Raw genomic sequence first — 26382 nt, 5'->3', positions numbered from 1 at the left:
CCATTAAATTGGTTGACAGCTGAATGAAATTGAACGACATGGTGGAGCCATTAGCGTCAGATTTTTCTAAATTGTGTGAGGGGATTTCACAGGGGGCGAAAATGTTTTCTGACCAGGTAATTTTGCAATCTCAATATTTCTTCTTTTAGTAGAGAAACTATAATAAAGCTCTGAAGATTTGGAAAGCAGGGGACAAAAAAAACAGAGTAAACAATGCAGAGCAGTTTAAAACACGAACACACAATAAGCAATAATCTTTATCCAATGCAGATCAGATTACATTTTGCAGCCTCTGTTATGAGGTCTAATACATTCATTGCGTGCAGTTTCAAACAGCAATAAGGCTCTCTTTTTATAGAGCTCGTAGTGAATGCATAGCTAAAAAAGAAGAAGGATTTGTTACAAGAATGTTTTAATTTGTACAAGAACTTGTATTGTTCTCCTCATTTGATGACTGCCAGATCAACTTGCGTGGAAACTATTAACTGCGTTAATTCTTCTGAACTAATTGTTTATAGTTTTAAACCTTGCATGACACTAACATGTACATGGTTATCTGCATGGCAAAGTCTGTGACTCGATGACTAGTTGACTCAGCTTTGATTCTCGACATACTCTTGCTTGATGCTGATACTCTCAGTTTGATCTCAGCTTAGTCTTATGGACCCACGTCGTATATTTCTAATAGAATTCAACTATCCATTCTATTGCTCTCTTTAACGAAAGGTCACAAGGCTCCGTTTCCCCGTTTGTCTCTAGCATAAAGGAGACTATTGACACTTCCATGTGCCAATTAGAACAAGTAGTCATTGACTACTTCATTCAAATATATGAGCATCGATCCACCACTATCTCTTTTTACATGCAAACTTTTAGGTTTGTACAACTGTTTCAACATCTTTGTCACCCTTTGCTATCAAGATCTACCCACCCATAATCAACCTGCGTACAACTTTTTGTACAGTGTTCACTGCTCTCTCTATTTGAGCATGAGTTCTCAAAGTGATTCTTCAACCCACAAATTCTACAAGGATGAAGATCCCAATATTTGTCTTCTTGATGCCCTTCTCTATGACAATGAGAATACTGTACTCTTTCAGTGGATTTGTCCAAACTTTTCATTTCGGTAACACCAGTTCTAATGTGCCAATTAGAACAAGTAGTCATTGACTACTTCATTCAAATATATGAGCATTGATCCACCACTATCTCTTTTTACATGCAAACTTTGAGGTTTGTACAACTGTTTCAACATCTTTGTCACCCTTTGCTATCAAGATCTACCCACCCATAATCAACCTGCATACAACTTTTTGTACAGTGTTCACTGCTCTCTCTATTTGAGCATGAGTTCTCAAAGTGATTCTTCAACCCACAAATTCTACAAGGATGAAGATCCCAATATTTGTCTTCTTGATGCCCTTCTCTATGACGATGAGAATACTGTACTCTTTCAGTGGATTTGTCCAAACTTTTCATTTCGGTAACACCAGTTCTATCTCTCTCACCAAATCCAAGACCTTCATATTTTAGCCTCCAAATAGGCTGAACAGACTATCTGACGCCTTGCCCGTGTCTTCCAAGTCCTCTTCCATTCCATCCCATTTTTTGTGTGATCCTCAAACTGATATTGTTTTTAAGAGAATCTTTATTATCGCCATGACATTGCATCCATATCTGTATACATGTCCTTACCTTCACCTTCAATCTCTTTCCCTTGAGAAATATTTAGCCACATCATCTATATCAATGAGCACAAATCATTCGTATCACATGTGCCATTACAAACTGATTTCTTTTTATTTTAAAAACTCATTTTCTTTTTTCAACATTTTTACCTTGTCTTCTAAATCTGCATTTGTCTTCTTTACTTTTTCTAATTCCTTATCAAGATTACTTCTTAATAGTTTCTATCAATTTTGAATTTGACTGTTTCAATTTCATCAATTGATCTTTCTCACATATCAAACTCAATTTTTCTTTCTTATTGTCCATCTTTCCTAATGGGAAAATAAGTAGTTTTACCTAAACAACTTGTATAATTGACTATTATTAATTTTTAGTTTGATCTGCCTTCTCTCTGCTACAATTTTTCCTTTGGAGCTGCAATGATAATCTTTCTACGACTTCCTTCTAACAAACTAACCAAGTTCAACAAATCTCCTGAAGAGCCCTTCTCCAAATCGATTCACTTCTCAGCAGACTCTAGTTTGTGGTGCCATTTTTATTCCTCGACCATTAGCAAACATGTGCCCTTCTTTTCCTCTAGATATGGATCACCAATAAACTGGACCTCTTCTTCTGTTTGGCAGCTTCACCCGTCAGCACTCTGTTAGGATGAGTTTTGACTGCAACAGAAAATAGTGATCTCCTTTTAGAGCAGCAACAGTGTTTTCCTGCAGCAATTCTTTAAGCATTCTTTCTTTAGCAGCAATGAGAATTCTTCTTCTATCTATTTTGGATCGTTATCCAATTTAGCTTCTATTAGAAAAAAAGCACAATCAGCTTGAATTTCAGATAGCGCACTCTCCCACAATCTTTCTCTCTAATAATGTCATGCCCAGGAACCTTTTCCTTGCACACTGATACCAATTGATGATTTCAAAACAGGAAAGTAAAACAGAAGAGACACAGTAATCAATAATCTTTATTCAATGTGGATCAGATTACATTTCGCAGCACAAACATAAAGTAATCAATAATCTTTACTCAATCCAGATCAAAAATGGCATTTTGCAGCACAAACACACAATAATCAGTAATTTTTGCTCAATGCAGATCAGATTGCACCTTGCAGGACAAGCGCACAATAATCAATAATCTTTATTCAATGCAGTTCAGATTACATTTTGCAGCCTCTGTTATGAGGTCATACAGTCATTGTGGGTAGTTTCAAACATCAGCAAGGCTAAGTTTTTATAAAACTCATAATTAATGCATAGCTCAAAAGGAAGAAGCATTTGTTACAAGAATATTTTAATTTGTACGACAACTTCAATTATTCTCCTCGTTTGATGACCGCCAGATCAACTTGCATGGAAATTGTTAACTTTGTTAATTCTTTTGAACTAATTGTTTAAACTTTAAACATTGCATGACACTAACATGTATATGGTTAGGCAAGTCTGTGACCCAACGAACAGTTGACTTAGCATCAGTTCTCTGCAAGCTCTCTATCCCATGTTTTTTTCATGAATAACGTTAAACATGAAATGATATATGGATTCAAATTTTTCCTGAAAGAAAAATAGAGTACCGGCATCAAACAGCCTTGTCAAGATCCACTAACTGATCTAACTGTTGGGACAAACCCAAAGGTAATTGCTCCCTATCCACAATGTTACAATTTTGAATTTGATCAGAAGCCCACTTGGCCAAATAGTCAGCAATTCCATTCCATTCCCTAGGGATATGAGTGAAGGAAACAGGGTCGAAAGAAGCACATAAATTAAGAATCTGGTTGAAAACCAAAAGTAACTGCCAACTAACATAATCAGCGTGTTTCTTAGTCAACTAATGAACAACCACCTGCGAGTCAGATCCATAAATAAGCCTTCACCATCCAAGAGCACAAGCCTACTTCACAACATACAAAATAACCATAGCTTCCATCGATTTGTTAGTAACGTAGCCTTTATTAACAAATAACATAAACTGAACAGTTCCCAAGCTGTCTCTATGAACTCCCCCAATATCTCCAGGGCCGGGTTCCAATGAGAAGACCTATCCATATTGATTTTCAAAATGCCCCGCAGAAGACTTCACCTCCCCACCCTATCAATCTTCTGGGCAGGGTGTCTGTATCAATGTCACATGAGTTGTCGTTGTGGAGAAGGAAGATGGAGATGATTAGAGAAAATAAGATCACCAGGCTCTACAACCTTTGTTATATCACATTTTGCTGAGACGGTTTCTCCTAAAGAATGGAGAATTTTCCACCACAACTAGTGATCTCGCTGTCAATGTTTTACCTCAGAAATGGAGAAAAACACCAATAAAAGAGCATAAACAATGCACATAACACTCAAAAGCATTTATCCTAGAAAAAACCTTCCCACAAGAAGGGAAAAACCTAGCCACACCAACAAACATATCTGTTATTGATCATAAATATTCAAGAACATGGCTTTCCACTTGATTGATTTATGATATACCATGCAATCACATAAATAGATTGCATAAGACTCTTCATCTTACACATGGTGGTCTCTTTGAGTCCTAAAAATAAGACCCTTCATATTTCCTCATAATCAACGCTTCACATCTCCATACGCATGCGTCTTTGCATGACATATGACACACATCTTTTTGCATAATATTAACTTAATATAATCACAAATATCTCTTTCAACTGAAGATGACCATAACGGTCATAACAAACATGTTTCTATCTGTGAAGAACCTCCTTATAGCAATATCGTGAGAATGCTCGAAATAACAGAATACCAAGTGATAGCAGAACTCAAAATGAATCTACTGATCGCAGGCCACTTCGAGGGGGTAACCTCCTTTGAGCAAGCTCAATACAATAAATTCGTCCGTACCCATCAAGGGCCTCAACCTATTCTTATATACTGGGTACGATCTAGAAAAGTAATACTACCTATGCATGTGGGATAATAAAATATACTCACGGGACGACTTACAAAGCATATGCGTCCAACAACACTACTCTAACAAAATAAACAGAAGGAACACACAGGTTCCTAACATCCCCTCTCCCTTAGAAAAAAGCTTTGTCCTCAAAGCTTAAGGTGTGGAAATTGTTGTTGAATCTGAAGAAGGGGTTCCCAGGTAGCATCCTCTGGTTGCATGCCATGCCACTGAATCAAGACCTCAGAGATGGAGCGAGAGCGAAGCTGGCGAGTGCGCTGGTCAATGATTGCCACCGGCTCCAGGATAATGGATCCTTCCGTATCCATTTCAGGGAGAGTAGTTTGTGCTCTGACAGTGGTACCCAGAACTTTCTTTAGACAAGAAACATGAAAGACTGGATGAATGCGGGAAGAAGGAGGAAGTTCCAGTTTATAAGCAACTGAACCAATCTTCTGTAGAACCTTATAAGGCCCATAAAATTTTGGGGCCAGCTTATGACGCCCTTTCAGCTTTAGGGAGGATTGTTTGTATGGTTGTAGACGAAGAAAAACCATATCCCCAACTTGAAATGATCGCTCAGAACGGTGTTGATCTGCTTGCTGTTTCATCCGATTACGGGCCATGTGAAGATTATCCTGTAAGGTACGAAGAATCTGATCCCTGCTGCGGAGAACTATGTCAACTGCCTGGACTGGTGAGCTGTTAGGAGTGTAGGGAAGGAGCACTGGAGGTGCCTGACCATAGACTGCTTCATATGGAGTCATTTTAGAGGCAGTGTGGTAAGAGGTATTGTACCACCATTCAGCTAAAGGGAGCCACTTGGCCCACTGATGTTGCTGCTCGGAAGTGAAGCAACGAAGATAAGTTTCCAAGCATTTATTGACAATTTCAGTTTGACCATCAGTTTGTGGGTGATAGCCCGAACTCATCTTCAGTTTGGTGCCAGTTTTCTGAAACAGTTCAGTCCAAAAATGACTGGTAAAAGTTGCATCACGATCAGAGACAATGGAAGAAGGGAGTCCATGAAGACGAAATATCTGGTCCATGAAGATTTGTGCAACAGAGGAGGCAGTATAGGGGTGGCTGAGGGCACAAAAATGACTATATTTCGAGAGACGATCAACCACAACCAAGATCACTGTCTTGCCACCGGATTTAGGAAGCCCTTCAATGAAATCCATAGAAATATCAGTCCAAATCCGTGTAGGGATGGGCAATGGTTCGAGCAAGCCAGGAAGGAGGGTCGTTTCACCCTTGTGGCGTTGGCAAGTATCACATTCAGCCACCATCTGTTGAATCGTCTGTTTCATCCCTTTCCAAAAGAAGTTTCTCCTTGCGCGCTCATAAGTTTTGAGGAAGCCTGAGTGCCCTGCTGAAGGAGAAGCATGGAGTTCATAAAAAATAGCCTGATGTAAAGCTGGGTTCTGAGGAAGCACTAGCCGACCCTTGTATCGAAGAGAAGCACCATCCCAAGAGTAATGTGGTATAGCAGAAGGATTATTGGCTAGCTGGTGAATGATTTGAGATAAAGAAGAGTCATTGTCATAGCCCTGCTGAACAGACGCTAACCAATTGGGAATGGGCATAGAAATAGCGGAAAGGGAAGCTTGATTATCAAATGTGCGAGAAAGAGCATCTGCCACAATATTCTCCTTACCCTTCTTGTAGGTGATCTCATAATCATACCCCATGAGTTTGCTGACCCATTTCTGTTGTGTAGGAGAGGATACCCGTTGTTCCAGGAAGTATTTCAGACTTTGGTGATCGGTTCTGATGCAAAAATGACTCCCTAAGAGGTATGGCCGCCACTTCTGTACAGCATGCAAAATAGCCATCATTTCTTTTTCATAAGTAGAGAGGGATAGATTCTTACCAGAGAGGGCTTTGCTAGTGAACGCAATAGGATGGTCATCTTGCAGGAGAACAGCACCCAATCCATTGCCGCAAGCATCACTCTCAATAGTGAAGGGTTTGGAAAAATCTGGCATCGCGAGAACAGGTGTACTGCACATAGCCTGTTTCAGTTGTTCAAATGCAGTCTCAGCAACAGGGGTCCAGGAGAAGGCATCCTTTTTTAACAGAGCTGTCAATGGTGCTGCAATTTTTCCGTAATCTTTGACAAACTTGCGGTAGTAGCCAGTCAACCCCAAAAAACCCCGAAGGCTCTTGAGAGTTTTAGGATGCGGCCAAGTTTTCATGGCATCTATTTTTGTAGGATCCACCCGCACTCCATGGTGTGCAACAATATGCCCGAGATACTCCACTTCCTCCTGGCCAAACACACATTTAGATAGTTTTGCACAGAGTTGATGATCAGAGAGAAGTTGCAAGACAAGCTCCAGATGATGGAGATGCTCAGCCCAAGTTTTGCTATATATGAGGATATCATCAAAGAAGACTAGAATGAATTTCCGGAGGTATGGTCGAAATATGTTATTCATCACTGCCTGAAATGTTGAAGGAGCATTCGTGAGGCCGAAGGGCATGACTAAAAATTCATAGTGACCATCATGTGTGCGGAAGGCAGTTTTAGGTATATCCTCCTCATGAACCCGAATTTGATGATACCCAGAACGAAGATCTAACTTGGAGAAAAAATGAGCCCCATGAAGTTCATCAAGAAGTTCATCAACAACTGGAATGGGAAACTTGTCCGTTATAGTGAGATGATTAAGTGCTCGGAAATCAATGCAGAGTCGCCATGACCCATCTTTTTTGCGAACAAGCAGAACTGGAGAAGAAAAGGAACTGGTACTAGGGCGAATAATACCTTGCTTCAGTAAGTCACGGACAAGTATCTCGATTTCGATCTTCTGATGAAATGGGTAGCGGTAGGGCCTGATGTTGGGCGGAACACTGCCAGGAAGGAGCTGAATACGGTGGTCCTCTGGACGAGAAGGAGGTAATCCCACAGGTTCAGCAAATATACTAGAATACTTGTCCAAAATGTGTTGGAGATCGGCAGGAGTGCTAGAGACTGCTGATGGCTGCATCTGAATGGAATGGAGCTGAGCGATGACACCATGTGAATTCTTCTTAAGAAGTTTTTCCATACGGTGTGAACTGATGATGCTGAGAGACCCTGGTTGTAAGCCTTTCAAAGTGTGTTGGTGCCCCTCGGCTGAAAACTGCATCCAAAGTTCAGCAAAATCCCAGAGAATGGGGCCAAGAGTGCGTAACCATTGGGCACCCAAAACCACATCACAACCACCTAAGGGTAAGGCAAACATGTCAGAGCGCATGTTATAATCTCCAATAGAGAGACGCACATTGCGACATTTCCCTTTACAAGGTAAAGTGCCCCCATTGGCAATCATGACTTCAAACCTAGAGCAGGGATGGATAAAGCAATCAGCCTGTTTGGCTATTCGTGGATCAATGAAGTTATGAGTGCTACCAGAATCAATGAGTATAGTAAGAGGGATCTTCTTGAAGAAACCCTGGACCCGCATGGTTTGTGGAGTAGTGACTCCTGCCAAAGCATGGACAGATATCTCTGGTGGAGCTTCTGGTGAAGGAGGTTCAGGCTGGTGAGGCTCAACCTCATCATCCACTGTTTCCTGAGCATCTACATATTCTTCCAGTTGCGGTGGAGAATCCACATCCAAGAGATAGAGCTTTTGCTGAACACATCTATGGCCCCGAGACCATTTCTCATCACAATTATAACAAAGCCCTTTGTCTCGCCTGACTCGCATCTCTGTTTCAGACAAGTGCTTGATCGGAGTAGTTCTGGGAGCTGGTATGACTGGAGGGTTGTGAGAACCTGTATTTCTGAATGGAACAAAATTAGATCTAGAGCGTTGTAGAGCACTAATCTTGTCTTCCGCTAACTTAGCCAACCCAAGGGCTTCCATCATTGTAGTAGGTCGAAACATTTTGACTTCTGAGCGAAGTGCATCCTTCAGACCACTGACAAAACAACTACGGAAGAATTCATCAGACAAGCCCTCTGTGTGATTAGCTAATTTTTCAAACTCTGTCTGGTATTCTCTTACAGTGCCTGTTTGATGCAGTTTAGTGAGTGCTCCTGTGAAATCATCAAAGGAACTAGGGCCAAAGCGCTCCAAAATGAGGGTGCACAATTCGCTCCACGTTGGGCCTACATTAGCCTTGATGTACCAACGGAACCATTGAAGAGCTTCATGTTCCAAATGAAAAGATGCAAGGGAGACTTTGTGGTTATCCAAAGTATTATGCAAGCTGAAATACTGCTCTGCCCTATAGATCCATCCAATCGGATCAGAACCATCGAAGCGTGGAAAATCAAGCTTTGGTCCACGGAAATTGCCAGAAGAGGACCCAGTATCTCCTGAATGGTTTCGGCTCATGGCTGACTGCTGAAAGTTAAGACCCAGAATTTTGTCATCCAGATCTTGAAGTTTGGTTTTGAGGGATGCAATTTCCTCTTCCATGATTTTTGCTCCTGTACGCGTAACAACCATAAAACAAGTTTTTTTTTTTTTTTTTTTTTTTTTTTTTGGAATGGCTAGAAGATGAGAAACAAAAACTTTTTTAGTTACGGCAAACTTGGATTTGGGTAAAACTCATATAGGAAATGGGTGTTCGACGGGTGGTGGGAGACTACCTGGGGACAAGGGAAAAAGAAAAATGAGGGTTTCAAGGGTAGGGAGGCGAAATGAGGTGAACAGTCCAAGAGGGATAAGGGAGCAAAATGAGGAATCGAATCTTGTGGCTCAGTTTGGTGGCGATTGGATGAGAGGTGAAAAAGATAGGGCAAACCCTAAAATTAGATAAATGAGGGATTTAGGGCTTTGATATGTAAAATTTGGGGTTGGGTCGCCAAGGAAGGAAGTATGCGAAATGATATTGCAGACGTTCTGCGGAAGTATGAGCAGAAACAGAAAGCAAACAAGGAAGCTACGACTAAAAAACAGAAAAAATTTTACTCTTTTTTTTTTTTTTTTTTTTTTAAACAGTCGACTTAGAAAAATTCACTCACAGACAGAACAACTGAAAAGAGTTATGGCAATAACAAGAGATATTAGAAGTGAGAGGAACCTGAAGGCCACGACAGAAAAAAATTTTGATGTAATTTCCACCCAGCGAGCCCAAGAGAGTGCTCTGATACCAGATGTGAAGAACCTCCTTATAGCAATATCGTGAGAATGCTCGAAATAACAGAATACCAAGTGATAGCAGAACTCAAAATGAATCTACTGATTGCAGGCCACTTCGAGGGGGTAACCTCCTTTGAGCAAGCTCAATACAATAAATTCGTCCGTACCCATCAAGGGCCTCAACCTATTCTTATATACTGGGTACGATCTAGAAAAGTAATACTACCTATGCATGTGGGATAATAAAATATACTCACGGGACGACTTACAAAGCATATGCGTCCAACAACACTACTCTAACAAAATAAACAGAAGGAACACACAGGTTCCTAACACTATCTTATAAAACTAGAGATAAAGATCTCCATCACAGCTACAAACTTCAACACTCCCTCTTAGAAAGAGGAAGATTTTTAGTCAGTCATAGCTGTAAAAAAGGATGATAAATTCACATATGTTATCTCAGCATAACATTTGCCACCATAGTTACTTCCTAAGCACATAGAATGAAGTCACACACATGACTTTCACCACGCCTGTTTACAAAGAGTAGAATGAAGACTTTTATCTCAAAGCTTCTCCTAGAGAAGGATTCATTTCCACTATGCCTACTCGCAAAGGGTGGAACGAGGGCTTTCACCTCAAACTTCTCCAAGAGAAGAATGCATTTCCACTACGCCTACTCGCAAAAGGTGGAACAAGGGCTTTCACCTCAAACTTCTCCCAGAAAAGAATGCATTTCCACTATGCATACTCACAGAGGATGGTCCACCGTATCTACTTGCAAAGGGTGGAAGGAGGGCTTTCACCTCAAACTTCTCCCAGAGAAGAATGCATTAATAACTAAGATTTCCTCTTAACAAAGACTCCCTCTTAGCAGGGACAACTTTAATAATAGGGACTTCCTCTCAAGAGGGGTATCTTTAATCACCACAATAATATGGTTGACTATTGCATAAACTTGCAAAAGGGTTGGACATCTTACTCTGTCACGTAACCTCCCTCTAAAGTTGAATAGTCTTTCTCTAAACATTATCTTCCTCTTTTAATGAAGATAATGTGCCACCAACACTGCAAATAACATTGCAAAATCTCTCACTATCCCATTGCACCCATGGAGAAAATGAGATCTCTCAGAATAACCTGTTAGTTTAATTACAGGCTTTTGCACAAAGTCAAGTTAGCATAAACATGATACAGTCATAATAGATGACATCGAACATAAGAACTTCCTATGTATGTTTGTTCATTCAACTAATCATCAACATCTTGTAGTGAATATTATTTAATAATATGCGAATAAATGATTGCTTGAAGAAAACCTCAGAACATACCAAAGCCCCTTAGTATTGATACTAATGTTGTTTATGTTGATGCTTGTCCATTATTCAATAAAACTCTACACTCACATAGTGTAGCTCTGCATGCACACGACAATGAAATTTATAATAAAGAAAACCATAATTGAAACTTGATTCCAACAAGATTAGCAGAGACTCCATAAATACTCCCTCTTAACAATGAAGCCTCCCTCTAAGGATCATTGTTGTTGCATCTTGCAATCATTAGAGATTATATTAACATCACTTTATGAATATTAATACTAAACAATATACTACTACCAATCAACATTCAAAACTTATCCCTATGTTGGTGACATTCAATGGTTGTAATCATCTCTACTACAATTGTTGGTGTCTAAAGATATGTCCATAGACACTTATTTCACCAATGAAATGCTCAAAAAATAAGTGCTAATCTAGATTTCCTGAAAAAGCATAGACGATAAGACATGATATCATCATGAGAAGATGAATAAGAAAATACTCCATGGTCACGATCAATTCCTCGATGCTTCCTGAAATGGAAGGCATGGGCTACGGCATCCTCGACCTCGCTAGATCCACCACCGTGAATTCACCGCATACTATAATCGTAGAGAGACTTTGCATAGTTGACAAATTGAATGCTTTGTCATTATTCCTCTATGGCGATGTCAATCTTTAAGTGGAATTGGCCTTTTGACCAAGCCCGAGACAAGGACAAAGAAAATGCACTTCCCTCCTTGCGAGTCAATCCTTCAATCTCTATCCTGAATGTAGACAAAATTGGTAGAAGGGACAATACATAGTGCCTGCAGCAAATACCTCGTAGTACGCATATGAACAGCTCCCTGAGGCATAATCCGATTTAATAACTCGTCACTTACAACCCTCCCATCTCTTGTTACGATAACAAAAAGTACTTCAATTTGAAAGGCTCCCTCTGAATACTTAGGAAGCACGATCTCTTCCCTCTCCCCAACACAACCTACACATCTTCCCCTCCCCTCTCGACATATCAATTCTCTCAAGAAACATAGCCTTTTTTTTCTTCACATATCGATGTGTCTAAGGTTTCGCTATAGAAACAATTAAAATGAATCCCCACTGGACAAATTTATGTGATTGTTGGGATTGCTATCAAACAGACCACAGATACGATTGAAGCCATTTCCAAAATAGGCTTCGCAAGAAGTTGCTTTAGCTTTGGCAAAATTGTGCCAGTGCATATATGACTACTATATAAAGTTTAGTGCAATTGTTCCTGAGCACTCACATCAATACAAATGATCCCAATGAATACAAAATGATGCCTCAAATTGATGAGACGCCTATCCATTTCAAAGGATGGAGAAAGATAATGGTTATCGAATGCCAAAGACTCTTAATTCATCCTCCATCTCCTGCTTATATGAGCAATCATGAAAGTACGATACTTGCATATCTCTTCCTATATCTCTCTCTTAAAACAAAACTATGCAGGTCCCGATACAAAAAATGGAACATGATAATAATATCTGTATCACTTCTGATGCCTTCCAATAATAATATTGATAAAATTGCTTACACATGCAGAAAAGCCTTCTGAAAGAAAATCATCTCACACATGAAACATCAAAGAAAAGTAACATCAAAGCAAGAAGAAGTTACTACTCATAAAGTTTGTAGTCTGAATGAAGGAACAACAAACTCTCTTACTATAGAAATGCAAAAACACCAAATAACATAGATGTTAAAAACTCCTTTATTGCAACCACTTTAGATAGAACTCCTTTATTGCTTTTATTCAATTAGGCTCTGATACCATGTTAATATTTTAGCCTAGAAATAGAGAGCAATGGCAATAAAAGAGCATAAACAATACACAAAACACTCAAAGGCATTTATCCTGGGAAAACCCTTCTCATAGAGAAGGAAAAACCCAACCACACTAACAAATATATCTTTTATTGATCATCAAATATTCAAGCACATGGCTTTCCACTTGATTGATTTACAATATACCATGCAACCACATAAATAGATTGCATAAGACTCTTCATCTTTCACATGAAGGTCTCTTTGGTTCCCAAAAATAAAATCCTTCATATTTCCTCATAATCAACACTTCACATTTCCATATGCATGCCTCTTTGTATGACATATGACTCATGTCGTTTTGCATAATATAAACTCAATATAATCACAAATATCTCTTTCAGCTGAAGGTGACCATAACAGTCATAACAAATATGTTTTTATCTCATAAAATCAGAGATAAAGATCTCTATTGTAGCTATAAACTTCAACACTTGCAACTTCACATCTTGAAAGATCAAATGATTACTCTCCAACTAGATATACCAAATAATAAAAGAAGGGCCAAGAGTCCAAGCCACCTGAAGAAAAAAAGTTTTGATAGATTCCTTTCCCCATCAAACAAAAAATTCAGCCTAGGAAGAAACATGGAATTAGGATTGATTCCACACATTCCACCAAAGATGCCAAATATGTCTATTGAAGGAGCGTTTTAAAAAGACATGGGAAATACTTTCCTTACTATTATGACACAATACACACATCGAGGGGCTTTGAAATCCATGTTTATATAAATACATCAGTTTTGGACTACCAGCCACATGAAAAAATCACACTTGGGCCATTAGAAATTGTACCAAACATGTTTGCACCAAGGAACCTGACTGCCCCCAAACGTCTTCTGCACAACTCCACATAACTTGCTGAACCAAAAACTTCCTAGACAAGTCACTGCTTTGCCAAGCCAAGATATCGTTTTCAACCTAGGTAGAGCACTCCCAAGACTCAAGAATCTGAGCTAGCTCCTAACTATCTTCCTCAAAAACTTCTAGAGGCCATTCAAAAGGATGTTTCCAACAAAAACAAACTGCCAACCCAAAATTATGGACAATCTTACCATGATCAAAAGTGTCCCAGCTAGAAGCCATGAAGCAGGAACAAAGGGGGTGAAGGTGGGGGTGAGTGGAAAGGAGAGAAGGATAACCATTCCAAGAGTCCAACAAGAAAAGAGCTTGAGATCCCAAATGGAAAATCAAGAAGAGGCCATTCTTCACAAGTTGAGCCCCCAACTTCAAAGTATTCCATATCATAGAACCTCTTCCTACTATAGGAAAGTGCAGGACATTGAACACATAAGCATCAAGAAGATATATATGGGGGAGAATACGAGCCTATAACTGATTTTCAATAGTACACCAATGCCAAAATAACTTACCAGCAAGATCTTGCTCATTTAAAATAGAAGAACGTAAGCCAAGATAGCCCTCATCCTTGGGTTTACACATGGTTTTTCATTTAACTAGGCTGCATTTGACAATCAAGAAATTAGCGTTCCAAAGAAATTGATAAGAAAGCGTATCTAATTCCCTAAGAAAATACATGGAAGGAACCTTAAAAAAACACATTGATATAGGAAGAGCTTGAACAACTGACTTTTAAAAAGTCAAGCAAGCAAATAGTAGATAACCAATAGTGAGTCCAATGATTAATCTTCTTTCATAATTTATCAAGCAAAATCTGCCAAGAGGCCCTGAGTTGTCTACCATTAGTAAGTGGAATGCCCAAATAAACAAGGGGAAGAGTTCCAATCTGGAACCACAAGATGTCAACAATATGCCTCTGAATGGCCTAAGGAGTATTAAAGAGGAAAATGGAGGATTTGAGCTCGTTGATTTTTTGACTTGAAGCTTCAAGGTGCAAGGTAGATATACAAAGCATGTCTAAAAGATTTAGCTTCCCAAATGTGAGATAGACCCATAAGAGAAGTGTCATCCACAAACTGAAGATGTGAAAGTTTTGGCCTGCCATTGTCCCATTACCACCCATAAACCAAACCTTAAGAAGCCCTAGATTTTAGAAACCAGCCCAGACCGTAAGCCAAAATAGTAAACAAGGGGAAAGAGGAACCCCTTGGCTAAGACCTCTAGTAGCACCAAAAGCCTCTAAAGGAACTCCATTAACAATAACCAAGAAAGAAGAGGAAGTAACAACTCATACACAATTTCACCTATTTTGGACTAAACAAAAGGTTGAGAGAATTTTTTGAGAGAAGCTCCACTTGACCCTATTGTAAGCCTTGACCATAGCCAATTCTATGAACATAGATCACTCATTTGAAGCGGCCATACACAATCACATCAGAAACTAGTACAACCCCATCCAAAATTTTCTTACCAACCACAAAAACCCTCTTGCTCTTGAGAGATAACAATGAAAAGACACATTTTGAGCCTATCTACAATCACTTTAGTGGTAATCTTGTACACCACATTACACAGAGCAATGGGGTAGAAAAATTCTAGCTTATTAGCACCTTCCAAGGGTAGAATTCAGAGCATGAAGCATCTGCTTTCTATGAATATATTTCCTAACAACCTCCAATAGATCTAAATTAATAATATCCAATAACTCCTAAAAAAATCATTAGAGAAGTTGTCTAGTCCTGGAGATTTACTTTTGTTCATCCCAAAAACAACTTTAAATCAAACAAATGAGAGAATCATTAATTGCATTGGTAACATGAGAGGGAATGCAAAAGAGAATCAATGCCTCTTCCACATCAGCAGGAGAGGAATCTTCAGCAAAAAGAGCAAAGTAAAACTGACAAGCCTAATGAGAGATTGACAATAGAGAAGAAATTAGAAGCCCCTCAAAGGTAACAAGAAAATTAATATGCCCCATATTTTGATGAGCTTGAACTGAATGATGAAAAAAAGTCGTATTCCTATCTCCTTCCTGAAGCCAATCAATCCGAGCTTTTGGTTTCCAATAAATCTCCTCCTGAAGCTCATATTCCTCCACATTTCTCACAGACTAAGATTCAAGCATCCAAGAAACCGATATCACAAATTTACTGAGTAACCACTACAAGATGATCAAGAGCATCACACTTCCCAGACTAAAGATTACCAAAACAAAATGTATTCCATCTCTTGAGGTGGTATTTGACATCTTGAGGTTTCTTAAAATAGAAATACATGGCTATTTGTAACATCCCGATTTCCAGGGTCTTAATCAACAATTAACATATAGTTATAATTTTATTTTCATAGGAAGATAGTTATATCAGTCATGTTCACGTGAATGAGATTTATGGTTAAAATGAGTTAAACAAATTTTTTTAACTAAAAACTTGAAACACCATCAAATGAAATTACTATAGAAATTGAAATCCACATACCATGGAAACTGAGGTCGATATCAAAACTAGGGATGCTTCTGCAACCACCTGAGTTAGTCCACAAATACCTCTATAACAATATCATGAAACGACTTCTATCCAATAATGTTAAATCAAAATCAAATGATGATTATCATTAAATACCACTATAAAAATTAGGGCATCACTTACCACTGTAATCATTAGGGCATCGATTACCATTGGAATCTTTTAGGGCTTTCGATACCACTAATTCAATAGGGTTTTTGATACCACGGATTTAAATAAGGCTTCCAATACCACAGATTCAATTAGGGCTCTCGATACCATTGTATCATTTAGGGTTCCAATCATCACTCAATCAATTAGGGCCTCAGATTCCTTTCCTTCCGATTACTTAGCTGTGACAGTAACTCAAGATTAGAAAATATACTCATATTCGATATTCATATAAATGAAAAACAATCCATAAATCTATCTCTTGCATCTAGGTGTAACGATGAAATAACTCAATTAATCTTACCTTCTTGCTTATTAATCATAAAAGTGACAATACTTATTTCCGACAACCAATTGAATGTATGACTTACCTTTGTCCGATGCACGTCCGGTAACTTATGGAGAGGTGAAACATTGTCAAGGGCTTAACCACCCAACCTCAGACCACAACTTTATCCTCACACGATCTCTAATGAGAAAGGCCCTCCCTACCTGGAATAGATAGGGGTCATCTTGCCATCCACTGGGCATCCTAGTAATTAACACACCATACGACTTGGCAGCAGGAGAATACATTAATAGGATTATGCATGAGCTATTAATTAATTCATATTAAAATGATAAACATTGAAATGTCATAACTGATACTGATTCATGTTATTATAGATTCCTTTCTTTCACCTCATCACCCATTTTCTTGGCTACACAGTTGAGTGAGTCCTAGGTGTTAGGAATTTTCAGAACAACTAGTTCTGCCAATTATACAAGAAGATTACATGCATCCAGCATTTCACAATCTATGATTATATGATCATGTTTTTTAAAGTTTCCAGAATTTGATTGTTTAAGTCTAATATCCAACGGTGTAATGGTTATGGATCCGTACTATGTTTTTCTTGGCTTCAACATAAGATTCATAATACTTATTTTTCATAAGAGTACAGATACATTTTATATTCACAGCCATAGTGTGCCTGACCTGGGTCTATGGCTTAGCAAAGTTTAAATTTGCGTTGTAAATTATTTACTAGTTCTTCTTGAGTGTACTACCCCTTATCTCAAAGGCGTATGGAAAATACTTTCGTATAAGCTTACTTTGATATGACCACCTTTTTAAACAAAGTTCTGAGATAAAATCTAAATTATTTTATGTAATCAATATTCTGATTTCAAGCTAGGAATTATATTGCAATCACATGTATTTGTTCAACAATCATAATTATCTCTGTTTCAATGGGCTGCATATTTGATGTAAGCTCAAGATCATTAGAGATTGGTATCATGAATACCTCAAACAACAACAGATAGCATGGTGGATTATTTCTACTAATCAGTCTTAACCGGCTGAGGAGAACATGTTGAATCAAAGTGAGAGAGAGTAGGATAAAAGAATAAGGGATGGAAATTTGTATGCGTTTAGTTACATTCGGCTAAATTCAGATACAATCAGTTCCATATCTATAACTGTTTCTAAGTATAAAACTTGCCATTACAAACACTGCTATATCGGTTTATCAAAGGTTACCAAACAAGAGTATGACCAGCGAGTCCAATTGCAACTTGATCTCCCGCAAATCTAAAGCTTAGTTTTGGCTTCACTCCGGCAGCAGAGGATGTATTGGTATCAACAGCAGATGATTTTTGACGTAAATGCAATGATTTGGAAGTATAAATAGCATGATGTTTGGCGGTAAAGAAAGAGTATTCAATGCAATGAAAATGGTGGAGAGAATCGAGAATGTGAGACAGAGACCTCCCTTCCATCCCGATCACAACTCCTTAATAGTTAAGCAGAGGCTTATGTTCCACAGGGACGCGACCCTTATGGTTTTGGGGTTGTACTTGTATCGGGGACGAAACGGGGACACGGGGATAGATTTTGGCCGTCCCTTGAGTCGTCAATTTTTGGCAAATTCGGAAACATCCCCAAAATGGCCATTTTTTTTTGTAGGAAACTTGTGGACAGCCAGCAGTATCGAGGACGGTTTTGCCGTCTCCTATTCATCCTTGAAATTGCTGACCGTCCCCTTTTTTTTAGATTATCTGGTAAAGGAAAAATGCCCCCCAAAAATTATTTTTTTCTAAGTTTTACTGTTTACATGACCCCTAGTCATCTTAAAGACATAATAAAAATATGCAACCCATATTTGGTCCATTAAAACACTAACTCTTCTAATCATTTTTACATTTGACATACTTGTCAAGAGGAAGAAAAACATAAGAGCAGTAGCAACAATGAGGAAAGATTCCGTTTAATATTTACGAACTATTTTAGTTGGACTTTTCTTTATTTCATTCTGATTTTAGCATGATAATTGGAGCCTTTAGGCATTTTGATTTTTGCTCTATATGTATGTGATATTGTTATAATGGAAGTACTTAGTATTTTCCATTTGATAATATTCCATGTATTGATCTTCTAAAATGTCTATGGTGAATGGTTTATCAATGCTACGATATTCATGTTTGAATTCTATCTCTCTCTCTATATATATATAAAATCCCTTATGTTGTTAATCGCTGTCCCCCCGTCCCCTAAATTTTGGCTTCGACCCGTACCCATACCGAAAACACATTTTTGTCCCCTAAAATGTCCCCGTCCCGGAAACTCCGTGGAGCATAGGCCGACACTCCTTGGCTCACATACGTTTTTCAAGAAGTTTGTTTGGGTGCTTCAAAAAGATCTCCCCTTCCACTCACGACTTCAAATAAATAAGAGAAGACGTGACTTCTTGGCTTCCGCTGGTTTACAAGATTATAAACCATTCAAATTCCTAGATGACCATTTGAATACATCATAAATCTAAAGATAAGAGAAATAAAAAGGTTGGAAGAGAAGTTGGAAAGATTATAAAACAATTCAAATTGCCAAAAATCAAATTAGTTATGCCAAGTGTTAATTGATTAAAAGAAAAAAAGAAAGAATAGAGTTGGAAGATTATAATTCGAAAACTATAATAATTCAAATGTTATTATAATTCGATCATTATTATAATCTTATATGTACATGTAACATCACTTTATTAATTATTAAATTATATTATCAATGATGGTGATGCTCCTGCCTAATTCTTTTTTGACAATGCTTCCACCCCTTCAACATGTTTCCTGCAAAGAAATTCTTCATAATTAAATTATAAATTATTTAATCATAAATGATCATAACAGTTAACCTTCATGAATTCATGATTAATGATCAACTAGCATGTTATCTTCACTTGAAATCATAATGACTATCTTACCATTTCGCCAGATTATAACAAATTAAATTGCCAACTGACTTCATGTGAACCTCAACGGCTATATTTCAAATTAGGTCGAAAATTGGGATGTAACACTATTCCATAATCAAGGTCTCCCTTTCCACCACTTAGCCACTAAATCATGCAACAAAGAGTTTGAAAGCCACATAAGCTAAAATTTAAGAGGAAATTTCTTTGCAACAAAAAAAAGGGAAGTAGAGAATTTGATTGGCCAATGATCAAAACCTCTCCAATCAAGAATTTTTAGAGTTAGTCACCAAGCCACCTCCTACCTAGAAAAAAGTGACCAGAAACCTATCCAACCATTTAGAGACTTCCTCTCCTATTATTCCAAGTCAAAAACCCATTAGAAGGCTTAACATCAACTAAAGAAAGAGCATCAACTTGAGCACAAAATAGGTCATAAGTGGGACCAAGCCTAGGCATCCCCCTTCTTTTTTCCTCTAAACTCAACACATAATTAAAATCATCTCACAAGATCCAAGGAAGTTAAGGAGCATATGAACAAACATATCTTAAATGTGCCCAAAGCTGGTATTTTCCATAAATGTCAATAGGGGCATAAACATTTATAATACGAATAGTCGCGCCAGAGTCCCAAGCAGAAACCACCATGGAGAGAGAGGAGTGAGTAGAGACCCACTAAAGGGGAGCAATCTTGTGTGGATCCTAGAACAAAGTCAAACCTCCAAAAATACTCTGTGAACCAATGCATCAGCACCAACCAAAATGCTAGATATGAGAAGCATATTGATGTATAATATCAATGGGAATACCTTAGTCTCCTAAATATAGAAGGTGTCTGGTGAGTGAAATGCAGCTAAATCATGAATAGCCTTTCATAGGGAGGTGCTATTCAACCCCCTTACATTCAAAGAGAGAATAACATGGAGAGGGTTGAGAAAAGTGAACACCAATGGGCTTAACAAACCCTAGTTCCACCAATGAATCTCTAGCAGCCTTATCTTTCTAGGTTCGTCTTATGCTCTTTTGAGAAGTTGTTAAAAGAACTTTTCTTAAGGAGATGTTGCACCACAAGCCTTGAGAAGACCTCTTACCCCAATGAGTGGCTAAAACCTCTCTAGCCAAATCCGCCAAAATAATATCATCTTGCATAGAATTAGTAAGTCATCTACTGATCTTGCATTCCATGAAGATCATGGTCTCACTCTAGGACCAATACAACCTCCATACCCACACCAGCAGCTACAGAGGAGATATTTGGAGGGGTCCCTTCGTCCAAGGCTAAAGTATCTAATATTTCAAAATGGTTAAAGTCCTCATCTATTTGGCGCTCTTTAAAGGTCCTTTTCTTCCCTCTTCCCTTAGCTCTTGTTTTGATTGGCACAAACCCATCCTTATCCTTACTTGAATCACCCTCCCTCATGGGAGCTTTCCCCTTGTCCTCTTTACCCGAAGGTGGAGAAGAGGATGAAGCAATATTAGTAGAACGAGGTTCTTTATGAACTCTAGCGCATTGCTGCTGAAGATGGTCATAATCGTGATAGAGCTGACACCGGAAAGACAAAGATTCATAATCTAGCTGCTGAATCCAGGATGAAGATCCAATACAAATTTCTGTCGAATCTGGCAGGGGATTATTCAGATATATCTCTACGCATATGCGAGAAAAGGATTTAAAGAAATAACCTTCTTATCAAGGGTTTGTGTAGTGATGGCAGCAGGCTCCCCTAGCAGAGCAACAATGCTTCATAGAATATCGTCTTTCCAAAACTCTAAAGGGAGCTGAGGCAAACGAATCCAAATAGGAACACAAGAAGCCAACTCTTCAGCCAAATTAAAACCCATATGCCAGGGTTTAATAAACAGTCCAACATGATTGTAGAAATATGGCCCTCCAAAACCCCGATTCTAGTCTGCCACAATGGAGAAAACCACCATAAAATAACTGTTAGTGGTAAGAATAATCTCCATGTCTCCTTCAATCTGTCATGAATGCTGAATTGAGGCTTCCAAAGCAGGCAAAGGAATACTAATGCCGAGAAGCTTGTAAATGAGAGTATTGCAGCTCCAATATGAAACATTTTCAGAAAAAGCCTCAAGAGAAATGACCAATACCGGCTGATCTTGGCTTCTAGGCAAACACCCATTTACTTTCTTCATTTTTTAACCCTAGCTTGAATATACTGTCTCTATCTTTTGTGCATGCATGCCCAAGGAAGACCCATTGTGAGTCTAATCTCCTCCAGACACCACTAGGCTCGAAGGCTTGAACTCTATGCCATGCTACAACCAACCCACAAAAAGATCAAAACCAATGCACACCCCAACCACTGAACCACAGCTTCACACCCCACAGGCAGCAAGCGCAACAACCACCAAACCCAGAAAAAAATGCCACCTGAATGCTGGAAACACCCTCCCCCTGCAAAGAGAACAGATGTGTGAGCTAGGGAGATTGGCAACCATGATAATTTATATATTTCACACAAGATACATAAATTATTATTATATAATTGTTATCATTCTGATGATTCTGGGATCTGAAACATTGATTTAAGAAAAACACAAATAACTGAATATACTAACTACTACAAATTGTGATTTTCATTTTTTTAATAAATTTCTCAACTGTTATAAATGTTTGATTTTTACATATAGCCATGTGACGGCCATTTTATAATGCTCTGTTTCCTGTCTCTCGTTACATTTCTGTTTGGAGCAGAAATTCATTACAAGCAGCCTCTCTGGTGAAGCGCACACAATGGCTATGGATGTATTAAAAGGTGTGGGCAACGCTCACTGGGCTGCAGTGGGGCTTCTGGCAATAGCAAATGTTTTGGAAAGATTGGACAAGATCTCTTCAAATGACAGGGAATGCATAGATCTTCTGAAAGAGATGTTAGACTTGGCTAAGTTCATTAAGATGATGAAAGAAATTGATGCTCATTTCCATAAAGAAATTTTGGAAAAAATGTCCGAAGCTCTTCATTTGATAGTCAGTGGGGCAATCTTGTGTCATTCCTTTATCAGATGCAACAAAATATCCAAGTATGTGAAAAGCTTCAAATTCTTTTTTTCATATAATGCATTTTATAAAGTGGGAAAAATATAGCTATATTTGTGCAGTTCAGACATTACATTTTTTCAGTCTATTTAAAAATAGTATGCATTTGTTTCTGAATTTTATTAATAATATTTATTTGCATCAATTGTTTCCACCATCTCTCAATCCTCTTCAAACCTATCTTGATCTACATTTTACTAGCTATACTTGTTCAGTTGAGACATTAGACTTTTCTAGTCTTTATCAAAATAGTATGTATTTGTTTCTGGATTTTGCTCTATAAGATTTACTAGCATCAATCTTTTCCACCTCCATCCGTCCAACTCTCTTTTAAACATATCTTGATCTACATTTTATCAATTTTCCTTTTACGGCAACTCACTCTTCTTAATAATAGGTTCTATATAAATAAATCTCACACAGCAAAATCTAAAAACAAACGTGCCCTATATTTGTTCAGTCAAAAGTATGTCATTCTGCAATTGTATGACAATTGTTTTGTTCCAATTACTCACTTCTGAATAAAAAGGTTCCTATCGAAGATATGTGAAGAAATCGTTTATTTACGAGGAAAGATCGATAGAATGAAAGTAGATATGGTTCTTCAAATGAATTATATGTTTGTGTCATCCTGTACCTTACATTTATCAAGAAATGAGCACATTACTGCAGATGGAGGGATAGATCAAGGGCATGCTAATGATACAGGTGATGAGATTATAAATTTTGTATTCTATTTTCAGTTACCCCGTCAATGAAAGTTCAGATTCAATTAAATCCCCATAAGCAATTATTTTACCGTGCGTATTGTAGAATCGGTGGATCATACCACTAATTTGATGCACTTCCACGTAAGATTCTGATATTATTATGTATGTCTTTCAATTCATTTTCAATTGCACAGGTGAAATATATGAAACAAAAATCTACACAAGAGCAGAGACTATATGCTTCGAGACGCAGTCACCAGATTCTGGTATTCCAGATATATCTGATAACAAAAACGGTTTTCACTTAGGAGCAAGGCTTTCGCGTACCTTCATTGCATTTAGGAAATATTTGAAAGATGCTTCCAATGGACTTAGAAGGATTGCCGGACAGAGATTTGATCAATGCCGAAAGCCTGTGCATACACTTTCCATGAATCAAAACCCCCTCACATTTGATTGACGACTTGCCTCCATTGACTTTGACTCGCCTCCATCGACAATTGAGCATGGCTTCACCTTTAATGAATTGATGACGGCGACAAATAGGTTTCACCCCAGTAATTTCCTGGGTGAAGGAGGTTTTGGGATTATATTCGCTGTAATTCTTCCTCTCCCAAGAAATATTTTATATTACAGAACTTATATGGAATAGTTATATGACATAAAACTGACAAGGAATTTATATTTGTTATTTGTGAAGGGAAAATTGACTGATGGAAGGCGTGTGGTAATAAAAAGATCGCGGGATGTAAAAGATGTCTTACAGAGAGTTGGAGTGCATTGTAAATCTCAAGCATCCAAACATTTTGACTCTGGTGGGATCTTGCGTTCATGAAGAAGAGTTGCTGCTTCTGTATGACTCTATGCCCGAAGGAAATCTCGGAAACTTACTCTTTGGTAAGTTTCATGAACTACACTTTAGCTATTTTTATGTGGATGATTATTTTCATGTCAGACCACAAATATGAAAAATGATGTGCAGGAAATCGTCTAGTACTTGACTGGCCTACGAGAGAGAATTATTAATGGAGTATTAGATGCCCTTGTTTATCTTCATACGGAAGCGTGCATAGTGCACAGGGATATTAAGCCATCAAATATTCTGCTTGACGAAAATTTTGAAGAAAATTTCAATGCCAAGGCTTGTGATTTCGGAATTGCAAGAGAACTGCCAAAAGAGAAATCTGATAAAGCTGAGGAAGAAGGAGTTTTTATAGATTTAGAAGAAGAAGCTGCTGAAACACATCATTCAACTGGGGTCGCTGGAACCCTGTAAGTTATCCGTGCCCTACATCGCAGAGTTGAAGAAATCTCTATCTAATAAATCATACAAAACCTAAATCCCTAAAAGCCACAATCATATCTACTATTTTGCTCACTGTTATAATGTTTCTCTTCTTTGAAAGAATTCCATACAGCAGGGAATTTCTGTATTACAATGCCGTTTTTTCTGTGGGGATTCTGGTATGATATTTGGAAATGGCCTTTTATTCAGGTTTTTTGAAGGGGATTTTGGGATTTACTTTTACAGAGCAAGCACTGATAAATCGGGCTACGATAAGATCGAGAGTAAATCAGTTAAAATAGGGGTAAATGTTTCAGTAGAGCATTCTAACAGTAAACAAATAGGCTCTAGTTTAGATTTTTGACTGGTACTTTATAGAACTGCAGTTTAAAAGGGATATTAGAACTAAGTTACGAGTTCAGCACTTATCGAGTCTTTTAAGAGCGATGTTGGAACGAATAATGAACTAGTCAAAGAGGGGTCAATACTTTAATTGGTAGAGCATTAAATATTAAATAACCTAGTTGTTATGAAATAATTTAAAATCTTATTTTAGCTTAAAATATGTTAAGCATTGATTTAGTTAAGCGGGATATATAAATCCAGTGAAAATATTCAAGTTATTCTTTGCAATTTAAAAAATTGGAAGCTTTGTTTGAAATCTCAAAAATTAGTCTCTCTCTTTCATTTCTATCAAAGATTATGCATCAAGTTCTTGCTCAAAATCTTTTATTTCATCTTGAAGTCATTATTGTCTATACTAAATTACTAATTCAATGTTTCCTCTTTACCATCTTAAATTCACATTTGCCAATTCCTCAATATTCTGCAGGATAAAATCTATTGTTAAATTAGTTACAAGTTATGTAGACCAATTTAGTGTAGGCCAAGTAGTTATTGCCATCGCTATGCTATTTCTTAGGAATTTAATTTGGCTCTAAATGGTTGAGTTTCTAACCCCTTTTTTGGCAGTGGCTACGTAGCTCCTGAGTGTGTGATGACTGGTCATGTCACAAGTAAATCAGACATTTACAGTCTTGGATTGTTGTTGCTGAACATTGTGTCTGGAGAGAGATGTTTCAAACTTACAAGTATTAGATTTGGCATGAAGAGCCTTACAAGTCTGGTAATTCTATCAATTATACTTTATTGAATTGTCACACCAAAGGTACTTCAAGATTAATGAAATCAAAACAATAATAAATTTATGTCTTATGTGTTTACGGGCATGGAAGCTACATGAATAGAATCATCTTAAGGAACTAATCGATCCTCGATTACTCAACATGGAAGGTTTGAACTCAAAGAAGATAATAAGAACAACTAAGGTAGCTCTTTTGTGCATTCAGATGTATTCCACCAAACAACCAACAACATCACGAGTAGTGGAGATGCTTTCATCAAACGAGACTATCCCAAGACCACAAAAATAATGATTATAATGCATCAAGCTAGTCAATCACTTCCAACTTGGTGTCTATATCTTCCATGGACTCAAAAGTTGAAAGGTTGGGGACAAAAATTGAAAGGTTAAAAGAGAGGATTTTTGTGCAGAATTTCACATATAAATTTTATGGAATTTTATATATAATTTTTTATATTTAAGATGAAATTTTAAATGGTATTGTTTGATCAAAGATAACATATTTTCACAATCTCTAATACTAACATATAAAAGTTTCACAATAGTGTTTTGTGGGGT

At 37.8% G+C, this 26382-nt stretch overlaps 3 protein-coding genes across 3 annotated transcripts; all 3 read left to right on the top strand.

Annotated features, from left to right (window-relative positions):
- Positions 1–22733, top strand: LOC149546517 (uncharacterized). The gene is made up of 2 exons (XM_089793991.1): positions 1–116; positions 22344–22733. The coding sequence occupies exons 1-2, from the start codon at positions 24–26 to the stop codon at positions 22731–22733; spliced, it is 483 nt and encodes a 160-aa protein (XP_089650117.1). The 5' UTR covers positions 1–23.
- A 240-nt stretch (positions 22734–22973) lies between these two features.
- Positions 22974–23971, top strand: LOC149546516 (uncharacterized). The gene is made up of 2 exons (XM_089794606.1): positions 22974–23393; positions 23590–23971. The coding sequence occupies exons 1-2, from the start codon at positions 23270–23272 to the stop codon at positions 23853–23855; spliced, it is 390 nt and encodes a 129-aa protein (XP_089650732.1). The 5' UTR covers positions 22974–23269; the 3' UTR covers positions 23856–23971.
- A 130-nt stretch (positions 23972–24101) lies between these two features.
- On the top strand, positions 24102–25801 carry LOC149546515 (serine/threonine-protein kinase PBL35-like). The gene is made up of 3 exons (XM_089794605.1): positions 24102–24292; positions 24378–24667; positions 25653–25801. The coding sequence occupies exons 1-2, from the start codon at positions 24151–24153 to the stop codon at positions 24419–24421; spliced, it is 186 nt and encodes a 61-aa protein (XP_089650731.1). The 5' UTR covers positions 24102–24150; the 3' UTR covers positions 24422–24667; positions 25653–25801.
- The last annotated feature ends 581 nt before the right edge of the window (positions 25802–26382 follow it).

This window comes from Cupressus sempervirens, chromosome 7 (genome assembly GCF_028749045.1).
Source record: "Cupressus sempervirens isolate cs-2001-9-10 chromosome 7, ASM2874904v1, whole genome shotgun sequence".
NCBI classification, from domain to species: Eukaryota; Viridiplantae; Streptophyta; class Pinopsida; order Cupressales; family Cupressaceae; genus Cupressus; species Cupressus sempervirens.
This window is presented reverse-complemented; position numbering and strand designations above follow the sequence as displayed.

Excerpts from the sequence above, each read along its gene's own strand:
- LOC149546517 (XM_089793991.1), top strand. The coding sequence starts at position 24 with ATGAAATTGAACGACATGGTGGAGCCATTAGCGTCAGATTTTTCTAAA. Across the intron at positions 117-22,343 it reads CGAAAATGTTTTCTGACCAG|AAATTCATTACAAGCAGCCT; the intron begins GTAATTTTGCAA and ends TGTTTGGAGCAG.
- LOC149546516 (XM_089794606.1), top strand. The coding sequence starts at position 23,270 with ATGAAAGTAGATATGGTTCTTCAAATGAATTATATGTTTGTGTCATCC. Across the intron at positions 23,394-23,589 it reads AGGGCATGCTAATGATACAG|GTGAAATATATGAAACAAAA; the intron begins GTGATGAGATTA and ends TCAATTGCACAG.
- LOC149546515 (XM_089794605.1), top strand. The coding sequence starts at position 24,151 with ATGTCTTACAGAGAGTTGGAGTGCATTGTAAATCTCAAGCATCCAAAC. Across the intron at positions 24,293-24,377 it reads TCTCGGAAACTTACTCTTTG|GAAATCGTCTAGTACTTGAC; the intron begins GTAAGTTTCATG and ends AATGATGTGCAG.